Below are 12272 nucleotides of genomic sequence, written 5' to 3'. Positions count from 1 at the left end.
AACCTGGTTTAACTGTAGAATACACACCAACTATAAACACCTTCAGATTAAACCTGGTTTAACTATAGAATACACACCAACTATAAACACCTTCACATTAAACCTGGTTTAACTGTAGAATACACACCAACTATAAACACCTTCACATTAAACCTGGTTTAACTGTAGAATACACACCAACTATAAACACCTTCAGATTAAACCTGGTTTAACTGTAGAATACACACCAACTATAAACACCTAAAAAAGTCTCAAAAAATCTAATTTTATTTAGTCACATACAGTTTTACCTGAGGTATAAATGGTGAAATGCTTGTGTCAACAATGCAGTACATGAATCAATAATCACAATAGAGTCAACAATAACAAGTATTAGTGGTACTAGTGGACTGTGTTATGTGGTAATAGTGGACTGTGTTATGTGGTAATAGTGGACTGTGTTATGTGGTAATAGTGGACTGTGTTATGTGGTAATAGTGGACTGTGTTATGTGGTAATAGTGGACTGAGTTACGTGGTAATAGTGGACTGTGTTATGTGGTAATAGTGGACTGTGTTATGTGGTAATAGTGGACTGTGTTATGTGGTAATAGTGGACTGTGTTATGTGGTAATAGTGGACTGTGTTATGTGGTAATAGTGGACTGTGTTATGTGGTAATAGTGGACTGTGTTATGTGGTAATAGTGGACTGTGTTATGTGGTAATAGTGGACTGAGTTACGTGGTAATAGTGGACTGTGTTATGTGGTAATAGTGGACTGTGTTATGTGGTAATAGTGGACTGTGTTATGTGGTAATAGTGGACTGTGTTATGTGGTAATAGTGGACTGTGTTACGTGGTAATAGTGGACTGTGTTATGTGGTAATAGTGGACTGTGTTATGTGGTAATAGTGGACTGAGTTACGTGGTAATAGTGGACTGTGTTACGTGGTAATAGTGGACTGTGTTATGTGGTAATAGTGGACTGTTATGTGGTAATAGTGGACTGAGTTACGTGGTAATAGTGGACTGTGTTATGTGGTAATAGTGGACTGTGTTATGTGGTAATAATGGACTGTGTTATGTGGTAATAGTGGACTATCTTATGTGGTAATAGTGGACTGTGTTATGTGGTAATAGTGGACTGTGTTATGTGGTAATAGTGGACTGTGTTATGTGGTAATAGTGGACTGAGTTACGTGGTAATAGTGGACTGTGTTATGTGGTAATAGTGGACTGTGTTATGTGGTAATGGACTGTGTTATGTGGTAATAGTGGACTATCTTATGTGGTAATAGTGGACTGTGTTATGTGGTAATAGTGGACTGTGTTATGTGGTAATAGTGGACTGTGTTACATGGTAATAGTGGACTGTGTTATGTGGTAATAATGGACTGTGTTATGTGGTAATAGTGGACTGTGTTATGTGGTAATAATGGGCTGTGTTGCACGGTACTAGTGTGCTGTGTTATGTGGTACTAATGGGCTGTGTTGCACGGTACTAGTGGACTGTGTTATGTGGTAATAGTGGACTGTGTTATGTGGTAATAGTGGACTGTGTTATGTGGTAATAATGGACTGTGTTATGTGGTAATAGTGGACTGTGTTATGTGGTAATAATGGGCTGTGTTGCACGGTACTAGTGTGCTGTGTTATGTGGTACTAATGGGCTGTGTTGCACTGTACTAGTGGACTGTGTTATGTGGTAATAGTGGACTGTGTTATGTGGTAATAGTGGACTGTGTTATGTGGTAATAGTGGACTGTGTTATGTGGTAATAGTGGACTGTGTTATGTGGTAATAGTGGACTGTGTTACATGGTAATAGTGGACTGTGTTATGTGGTAATAATGGACTGTGTTATGTGGTAATAGTGGACTGTGTTATGTGGTAATAGTGGACTGTGTTATGTGGTAATAATGGACTGTGTTATGTGGTAATAGTGGACTATCTTATGTGGTAATAGTGGACTGTGTTATGTGGTAATAGTGGACTGTGTTACGAGGTAATAATGGACTGTGTTATGTGGTAATAGTGGACTATCTTATGTGGTAATAGTGGACTGTGTTATGTGGTAATAGTGGACTGTGTTATGTGGTAATAGTGGACTGTGTTATGTGGTAATAGTGGACTGTGTTATGTGGTAATAATGGGCTGTGTTGCACGGTACTAGTGGGCTGTGTTATGTGGTACTAATGGGCTGTGTTGCACGGTACTAGTGGGCTGTGTTGCGCGGTACTAGTGGGCTGTGTTGCGCGGTACTAGTGGGCTGTGTTGCGCGGTACTAGTGGGCTGTGTTGCGCGGTACTAGTGGGCTGTTTCGCGCGGTACTAGTGGGCTGCTTGCCAGATGGGTGACTGGAGTCCTTGACTATATTTCCTCCGAGTAGATGTCCTGGAAGGCATAACACACACACACCGTGGCAGACACACACACACACACACCGTGTAATAGGATTATCAGGGCCAGATTGGGAAGTGTAGACTCAGTTTTAAGATCCCGAGACTGCTTTATTTGTGTGTGTGTGTGTGCGTGCGTGCGTGCGTGTGTGTACTGGGTGATAATTCCAGCAGAATGATAACATCCCACTTCCTTCATGGACACACACTGAGAGCATAGTGAGCCTCCCTCCTCAGCAGTAGTGATGATATGACAGCTCTTTCTCTCTGGGAAGGAAAGCTCTCTCTCTCTCTCTGTGGGAATGAAAGCTCTCTGTGTGGGAATGAAGGCTCTCTCTCTGTGTGGGAATGAATGAAGGCTCTCTCTCTGTGTGGGAATGAATGAAGGCTCTCTCTCTGTGTGGGAATGAAGGCTTTCTCTCTCTCTGTGTGGGAATGAAAGCTCTCTCTCTCTGTGGGAATGAAGGCTCTCTCTCTGTGTGGGAATGAAGGCTCTCTTTCTGTGTGGGAATGAAGGCTCTCTCTCTGTGTGGCAATGAAGGCTCTCAGTGTGGGAATGAAGGCTCTCTCTGTGTGGGAATGAAAGCTCTCTCTCTGTGTGGGAATGAAGGCTCTCTCTCTCTGTGGGAATGAAAGCTCTCTCTGTGTGGGAATGAAGGCTCTCTCTCTGTGTGGGAATGAAGGCTCTCTCTCTGTGTGGGAATGAAGGCTCTCTCTCTCTCTCTCTGTATGGGAATGAAGGCTCTCTCTCTCTGTGGGAATGAAGGCTCTCTCTCTGTGTGGGAATGAAGGCTCTCTCTCTGTGTGGGAATGAAGGCTCTCTCTCTGTGTGGGAATGAAAGCTCTCTCTCTGTGTGGGAATGAAAGCTCTCTCTCTGTGTGGGAATGAAAGCTCTCTCTCTGTGTGGGAATGAAAGCTCTCTCTCTGTGTGGGAATGAAGGCTCGCTCTGTGTGGGAATGAAGGCTCTCTCTCTCTGTGTGGGAATGAAAGCTCTCTCTCTGTGTGGGAATGAAGGCTCTCTCTCTCTGTGTGGGAATGAAAGCTCTCTCTCTGTGTGGGAATGAAGGCTCGCTCTGTGTGGGAATGAAGGCTCTCTCTCTCTGTGTGGGAATGAAAGCTCTCTCTCTGTGTGGGAATGAAAGCTCTCTCTCTGTGTGGGAATGAAGGCTCGCTCTGTGTGGGAATGAAGGCTCTCTCTCTCTGTGTGGGAATGAAAGCTCTCTCTCTCTGTGTTTCTGCTTCTGGTCTACAGGGGGTTCTGTCTCATGTCAGGTCTCGTTACCAAGCCAATGGCAGCAGCACTTCCTGTCAAGAGCTCCTCCCACCAGTATTGGCTCCGCCCCCCAGATTGAGGACTCCTACGCCTTGTACTATGACCACGCAGGTACGCACCGACACACTCGCGCGCACACACACACACACACACACACACACACACACACACACACACACACTCACATGATGACCCCCACCCCACCCCCACCCCAATGCCCAGACCCCCTACTCCATACCCGCCTTAGTCCTGCTGAGAGTTACCCTGACCTAGGGTCCTCTGACCCCCCCTACCCGCCTGGCCCCCATTCCTCAGCACACCTCCACCAGACCAGGCTTACAGTGTGTGTGTTTGTTAGGTACCTGTACACCTGGCAGTCTCCCTACAGCCCCAGCTAGTCCAGCTAGCCCCTGTGAGGAGATATGGGTCCTCAGGGACTCTCCCACTGGTAAGAGTGTGTGTACCCAGCTTCCCAAACTACCTCTGTGCCCCCCTGTTCACCCACTCCCCTAGATGTACCCCACGACCCCCTCTAAAAGTCAAAATTACTGCCTAGAGAGATGCACCTGCCCCCCTCCAAGCATCCCGTCCAAGTGTCCATTCCCAGCTAATTCCCCGATCTTGATCCAATCTAATACTGTACACTGCTCGACTGATCCTCTCTCCTTCTGGCTTCTCCACTCCTCTCTCCCTCTGGCTTCTCCATTCCTCTCTCCTTCTGGCTTCTCCATTCCTCTCTCCTTCTGGCTTCTCCACTCCTCTCTCCTTCTGGCTTCTCCACTCCTCTCTCCCTCTGGCTTCTCCACTCCTCTCCTTCTGGCTTCTCCACTCCTCTCTCCTTCTGGCTTCTCCACTCCTCTCTCCCTCTGGCTTCTCCACTCCTCTCTCCTTCTGGCTTCTCCACTCCTCTCACCCTCTGTCTTCTCCACTCCTCTCTCCCTCTGTCTTCTCCACTCCTCTCTCCCTCTGTCTTCTCTACTCCTCTCTCCCTCTGGCTTTTCCACTCCTCTCTCCCTCTGGCTTCTCCACTCCTCTCACCCTCTGTCTTCTCCACTCCTCTCTCCCTCTGGCTTCTCCACTCCTCTCTCCCTCTGGCTTCTCCACTCCTCTCTCCCTCTGGCTTCTCCACTCCTCTCTCCTTCTGGCTTCTCCACTCCTCTCTCCCTCTGGCTTCTCCACTCCTCTCTCCCTCCCTTGAGAGGGGTGTGGCAGAGCCCATGGAAGAAAACTTTTCTACTATGTTGAACTCCCTCCTGCTCTCTTCTCACGCTCACTCTCTCTGTGTATCTCTCTGTCCCTCTCTCTCTCTCTCTCTGTGTCTCTCTCTCTGTCCCTCTCACACTCTCTCTCTCTGTCCCTCTCTCTCTCTCTGTCTCTCACTCTCTGTCCCTCTCACTCTCTCTCTCTCTGTGTCTCTCTCTGTCTCTCACTCTCTCTGTCCCTCTCACTCTCTCTCTCTCTCTCTGTCTCTCTCTGTCTCTCACTCTCTCTGTCCCTCTCTCTCTCTCTCTCTCTGTGTCTCTCTCTATCTCTCTGTGTCTCTCTCTCTGTCTCTCTCTCTCTGTCCATCTCTGTCTCTCTCTCTCTCTCTCTCTCTCTGTCCCTCTCTCTCTCTCTCTCTGTCTCTCTCTGTCCCTCTCTGTCTCTCTCTCTCTCTGTCCCTCTCTGTCTCTCTCTCTCTCTGTCCATCTCTGTCTCTCTCTCTCTCTCTGTCCATATCTGTCTCTCTCTCTCTCTCTCTCTGTCCCTCTCTGTCTCTTTCTGTCCCTCTCTGTCTCTCTCTGTCTCTCTCTGTCTTTCCCTGTCTCTCTCTCTATCTGTCTCTCTCTCTGTCCCTCTCTGTCCCTCTCTCTCTCTCTCTCTCTCTCTCTCTCTCTCTCTCTCTGTCTCTCTCTCTCTCTCTCTCTGTCCCTCTCTGTCTCTCTCTCTCTCTGTCCCTCTGTATCTCTGTCTCTCTCTCTGTCTCTCTCTCTATCTCTCTCTCTGTCCCTCTGTCTCTCTCTCTCTCTGTCCCTCTCTGTCCCTCTCTCTCTGTCTCTCTCTCTCTCTCTCTCTCTCTCTCTGTCTCTCTCTCTCTCTCTGTCCCTCTCTGTCTCTCTCTGTCTCTGTCCCTCTGTCTCTCTCTCTCTGTCTCTGTCTCTCTCTGTCTTTCTCTGTCTCTCTCTCTCTATCTGTCTCTCTCTCTCTGTCCCTCTGTATCTCTCTCTCTCTGTCTCTGTCTCTCTCTCTTTCTCCTCATTGTCCATCTAGCAGGAGACAGGAACAGTGTTGGCAGTGCAGGCAGCAGTGCAGGCAGCAGTGCAGGTAGTGTGGGCAGCAGTCGTAGTGCTGGCAGCGGGCAGAGCTCAGAGAACGGCTTCGGACCGAATGGGACGCACAAGGTGAGCACAGTAACCTGGCAGTTATCATTGAAATGTTCTAGATATCATCAGCTTAAGTAAAGATTGAACTTGGTTTCAGGAAAATAAAGACAGACAGTATGTCCACTTTGTTTCACGGTCATATGGACCACAAATTGCTGAACAAGGTATCCCTCTTCCTGTGTGTAGCTGGCTCCCTCTGTTGGTGAGTCCAGAGAACAGCAGTTTCCCCCTGCAGGACCAGACCCCAGCAAACAACCTGATGGACATACAGGTCACTTACCTTGTACACTACTTACCCTTCAGAGGGCTCTGCCCTCTTCTGTTCTGTTACTCTTCAGCTCTGCCCTCTTCTCTTCTGTTACCCTTCAGCTCTGCCCTCTTCTCTTCTGTTACCCTTCAGTTCTACCCTCTTCTCTTCTGTTACCCTTCAGCTCTGCCCTCTTCTCTTCTGTTACCCTTCAGCTCTGCCCTCTTCTCTTCTGTTACCCTTCAGTTCTACCCTCTTCTCTTCTGTTACCCTTCAGCTCTGCCCTCTTCTCTTCTGTTACCCTTCAGCTCTACCCTATTCTCTTCTGTTACCCTTCAGCTCTACCCTCTTCTCTTCTGTTACCCTTCAGCTCTACCCTCTTCTCTTCTTTTACCCTTCAGCTCTACCCTCTTCTGTTCTGTTACCCTTCAGCTCTGCCCTCTTCTCTTCTGTTACCCTTCAGCTCTACCCTCTTCTCTTCTGTTACCCTTCAGCTCTACCCTCTTCTCTTCTGTTACCCTTCAGCTCTACCCTCTTCTGTTCTGTTACCCTTCAGCTCTGCCCTCTTCTCTTCTGGTCCCCTTCAGCTCTACCCTCTTCTGGTCCCCTTCAGCTCTACCCTCTTCTGTTACCCTTCAGCTCTACCCTCTTCTCTTCTGTTACCCTTCAGCTCTACCCTCTTCTCTTCTGTTACCCTTCAGCTCTGCCCTCTTCTCTTCTGTTACCCTTCAGCTCTGCCCTCTTCTTTTCTGTTACCCTTCAGCTCTACCCTCTTCTCTTCTGTTACCCTTCAGCTCTACCCTCTTCTCTTCTGTTACCCTTCAGCTCTACCCTCTTCTCTTCTGTTACCCTTCAGCTCTGCCCTCTTCTCTTCTGTTACCCTTCAGCTCTACCCTCTTCTCTTCTGTTACCCTTCAGCTCTACCCTCTTCGCCTCTATTACCCTTCAGCCCCCCCCCCCCCCCCCATTTTCAAATATATACTCTGCCCTACCAACCCCAGAGACATTAGCTTGAAATAATGCCTGTAATCTTCGGTAGATAAATTTTGTTCTGTTAAACAAGCTGTATTCAGTCTGAGGTCAGACTGACAGAGTATTCCACCTGTCCTCCTAGCCCAGACCAAGCCAATCAATCAATCTAATATATTTATAAAGCCCTTTTTACATCAGCAGATGTCACAAAGTCTGTACAGAAAGCCAGCCTAAAACCCCAAAAAGCAAGCAAAGCACGGTGGCTTGGAAAAACTCCCTAGAAAGGCCAGAACCTAGGAAGAAACCTAGAGAGGAACCAGGCTATGAGGGGTGGCCAGTCCTCTTCTGGCTGTGCCTGGTGGAGATTATAACAAAACATGTCCAAGATGTTGAAACATTCATAGAGTAGCTAGCTACAGCCACAGGTTAGAGGGCAGAGGGCAAATGAGAGAGAGAGAAAGAAATACAGCTACTTACCTCACTACATCAACAATACAGAAACCAGCTTTCTGCACAGCAACTTACCTCTCCACCAACCAGTATAGACAACTATAGACCAACTTACCTCTCCACCAACCAGTATAGACAACGGATCTCCTCACTATAGACCAACTTACCTCTCCACCAACCAGTATAGACAACGGATCTCCTCACTATAGACCAACTTACCTCTCCACCAACCAGTATAGACAACTATAGACCAACTTACCTCTCCACAAACCAGTATAGACAACTATAGACCAACTTACCTCTCCACAAACCAGTATAGACAACTATAGACCAACTTACCTCTCCACCAACCAGTATAGACAACTATAGACCAACTTACCTCTCCACAAACCAGTATAGACAACTATAGACCAACTTACCTCTCCACAAACCAGTATAGACAACTATAGACCAACTTACCTCTCCACCAACCAGTATAGACAACGGATCTCCTCACTATAGACCAACTTACCTCTCCACAAACCAGTATAGACAACTATAGACCAACTTACCTCTCCACAAACCAGTATAGACAACTATAGACCAACTTACCTCTCCACCAACCAGTATAGACAACGGATCTCCTCACTATAGACCAACTTACCTCTCCACCAACCAGTATAGACAACTATAGACCAACTTACCTCTCCACAAACCAGTATAGACAACGGATCTCCTCACTATAGACCAACTTACCTCTCCACCAACCAGTATAGACAACTATAGACCAACTTACCTCTCCACCAACCAGTATAGACAACTATAGACCAACTTACATCTCCACCAACCAGTATAGACAATTATAGACCAACTTACCTCTCCACCAACCAGTATAGACAACGGATCTCCTCACTATAGACCAACTTACCTCTCCACCAACCAGTATAGACAACGGATCTCCTCACTATAGACCAACTTACCTCTCCACAAACCAGTATAGACAACTATAGACCAACTTACCTCTCCACCAACCAGTATAGACAACGGATCTCCTCACTATAGACCAACTTACCTCTCCACCAACCAGTATAGACAACTATAGACCAACTTACCTCTCCACAAACCAGTATAGACAACAGATCTCCTCACTATAGACCAACTTACCTCTCCACCAACCAGTATAGACAACTATAGACCAACTTACCTCTCCACCAACCAGTATAGACAACTATAGACCAACTTACATCTCCACCAACCAGTATAGACAATTATAGACCAACTTACCTCTCCACCAACCAGTATAGACAACGGATCTCCTCACTATAGACCAACTTACCTCTCCACCAACCAGTATAGACAACGGATCTCCTCACTATAGACCAACTTACCTCTCCACAAACCAGTATAGACAACTATAGACCAACTTACCTCTCCACCAACCAGTATAGACAACTATAGACCAACTTACCTCTCCACAAACCAGTATAGACAACTATAGACCAACTTACATCTCCAACAACCAGTATAGACAATTATAGACCAACTTACCTCTCCACCAACCAGTATAGACAACTATAGACCAACTTACATCTCCACCAACCAGTATAGACAATTATAGACCAACTTACCTCTCCACCAACCAGTATAGACAACGGATCTCCTCACTATAGACCAACTTACCTCTCCACCAACCAGTATAGACAACGGATCTCCTCACTATAGACCAACTTACCTCTCCACAAACCAGTATAGACAACTATAGACCAACTTACCTCTCCACAAACCAGTATAGACAACTATAGACCAACTTACCTCTCCACAAACCAGTATAGACAACTATAGACCAACTTACCTCTCCACCAACCAGTATAGACAACTATAGACCAACTTACCTCTCCACAAACCAGTATAGACAACTATAGACCAACTTACCTCTCCACAAACCAGTATAGACAACGGATCTCCTCACTATAGACCAACTTACCTCTCCACAAACCAGTATAGACAACGGATCTCCTCACTATAGACCAACTTACCTCTCCACCAACCAGTATAGACAACGGATCTCCTCACTATAGACCAACTTACCTCTCCACAAACCAGTATAGACAACTATAGACCAACTCACCTCTCCACCAACCAGTATAGACAACTATAGACCAACTTACCTCTCCACAAACCAGTATAGACAACTATAGACCAACTTACCTCTCCACAAACCAGTATAGACAACTATAGACCAACTTACCTCTCCACCAACCAGTATAGACAACTATAGACCAACTTACCTCTCCACAAACCAGTATAGACAACTATAGACCAACTTACCTCTCCACCAACCAGTATAGACAACTATAGACCAACTTACCTCTCCACCAACCAGTATAGACAACTATAGACCAACTTACCTCTCCACAAACCAGTATAGACAACTATAGACCAACTTACCTCTCCACCAACCAGTATAGACAACTATAGACCAACTTACCTCTCCACCAACCAGTATAGACAACTATAGACCAACTTACCTCTCCACAAACCAGTATAGACAACTATAGACCAACTTACCTCTCCACCAACCAGTATAGACAACTATAGACCAACTTACCTCTCCACCAACCAGTATAGACAACTATAGACCAACTTACCTCTCCACAAACCAGTATAGACAACTATAGACCAACTTACCTCTCCACAAACCAGTATAGACAACTATAGACCAACTTACCTCTCCACCAACCAGTATAGACAACGGATCTCCTCACTATAGACCAACTTACCTCTCCACAAACCAGTATAGACAACGGATCTCCTCACTATAGACCAACTCACCTCACTGCAAAACATAAGAGTCCCAGATGGCACCCTAGGCCCTTAATAGGGCCAAAAGTAGTGCCCTTTATATAGTTAAAAAATATATATTTCATAAAAATACATTTCCTTTATTTAACCAGGTAGGCTAGTTGAAAACACCTTTATTTAACCAGGTAGGCTAGTTGAGAACACCTTTATTTAACCAGGTAGGCTAGTTGAGAACACCTTTATTTAACCAGGTAGGCTAGTTGAGAACAAGTTCTCATTTACAACTGCGACCTGGCCAAGATAAAGCAAAGCAGTGCGACTCAAACAACAAAACAGAGTTACACATGGGATAAACAAAACATACAGTCAATAACACAACAGAAAAAAAAAGAAAGTCTATATACAGTGTGTGCAAATGGCGTGAGGAGGTATGGCAATAAATAGGCCATAGTAGCAAAGTAATTACAATTTAGCAGATTAACACTGGAGTGACAGATGAGCAGATGATGATGAGCAGATGATGGTGTGTAAGTAGTGATACTGGTGTTCAAAAGAGCAGCAAAGTAAATAAAAACAATATGGGGATGAGGTAGGTAGATTGGGTGGGCTATTTACAGATGGGCTACGTACAGCTGCAGCAATCGTTAAGCTGCTTAGACAGCTGATGCTTCAAGTTAGAGAGGGAGATATGAGTCTCCAGCTTCAGTGATTTTTGCAATTCGTTCCAGTCACTGGCAGCAGAGAACTGGAAGGAAAGGTTGCCAAAGGAGATGTTGGCTTTGGGGGTGACCAGTGAAATATACCTGCTGGAGCGCGTGCTATGGCTGGGTGTTGTTATGGTGACCCGTGAGCTTAGATAAGGCGGAGCTTTACCTAGCAAAGACTTATAGATGACCTGGAGCCAGTGGGTCTGGCGACGAATATGAGGCGAGGGCCAGCCAACGAGAGCATACAGGTCGCAGTGGTGGGTAGTATATGGGGCTTTGGTGACAAAACAGATGGCACTGTGATAGACTGCATCCAATTTGCTGAGTAGAGTGTTGGAGGCTAATTTGTAAATGACATCACCAAAGTTGAGGATCGGTAGGATGGTCAGTTTTACGAGGGAATGTTTGGCAGTGTGAGTGAAGGAGGCTTTGTTGCGAAATAGGAAGCCGATTCTAGATTTAATTTGATAAATAAATAGTGTTCCATTTGGGACACAGACCGAAGCTCAGCTCTTTATAGAAGGACCAGAGGAGAGAGAGAATAGAGATGCGGGTTCTGTTGAGGAAGGCCTGAACTCACTACTGTCAGCTTCTCTGGAGCTGAGAGAGTTATTACTCTGTTACTTTAGTGTGATTGTAGTTTTACTGGAGACCTTTACCATTGTTAAGTTCTGAACAAACGGACGACTAGAAAATACTCAAACCAACTTTATTCACCAACTGGGTCATACAGCTGCAAAGACAAAGCGTGATTACACAAGAACATATGTTTATAACCTCCTACTACTGGGGTTAACTCACGTCTAAACAGCCAATACATCTCTGTTGCTAGGCAGGAGCTTAATTGGTTCCTCTCACTGGTGTAGTCATGGCCCTGCCTGATGCTAGAACCTTGGTGGGTGTGGAAGTGTATGTGTGTGAGATAGGACTGTAGTAGGAGGGTTGTTGTGGTGGGCCCCTCTGTGTGAGATGGGACTGTAGTAGGAGGGTTGTTGTGTTGGGCCCCTCTGTGTGAGATAGGACTGTAGTAGGAGGGTTGTTGTAGTGGGCCCCTCTGTGTGATAAAGGACTGTAGTAGGAGGGTCGTTGTGGTGGGCCCC

The 12272-nt window shown here is 46.1% G+C and overlaps 1 protein-coding gene across 6 annotated transcripts in view; it reads left to right on the top strand.

Moving 5' to 3' along the window:
- Positions 1 to 12272, top strand: part of LOC110499540 (caskin-2) — a 76613-nt gene that overhangs the window by 54938 nt on the left and 9403 nt on the right. For 5 of the 6 annotated variants that reach the window (XR_005037999.1, XM_036956287.1, XM_036956286.1 and 2 more), the window contains 3 exons: positions 3632 to 3763; positions 5903 to 6033; positions 6202 to 6286. Coding sequence is in view for 5 of the 6 variants with exons in the window: in XM_036956287.1 (XP_036812182.1) it covers positions 3632 to 3763; positions 5903 to 6033; positions 6202 to 6286 (348 nt within the window). In the remaining variant the exon portion in view is untranslated. The remainder of the gene's footprint in view (positions 1 to 3631; positions 3764 to 5902; positions 6034 to 6201; positions 6287 to 12272) is intronic. The other variant, XM_036956289.1, reaches the window with a different exon arrangement.

Source organism: Oncorhynchus mykiss, chromosome 20 (assembly GCF_013265735.2).
Source record: "Oncorhynchus mykiss isolate Arlee chromosome 20, USDA_OmykA_1.1, whole genome shotgun sequence".
In the NCBI taxonomy this organism is placed as follows: Eukaryota; Metazoa; Chordata; class Actinopteri; order Salmoniformes; family Salmonidae; genus Oncorhynchus; species Oncorhynchus mykiss.
This window is presented reverse-complemented; position numbering and strand designations above follow the sequence as displayed.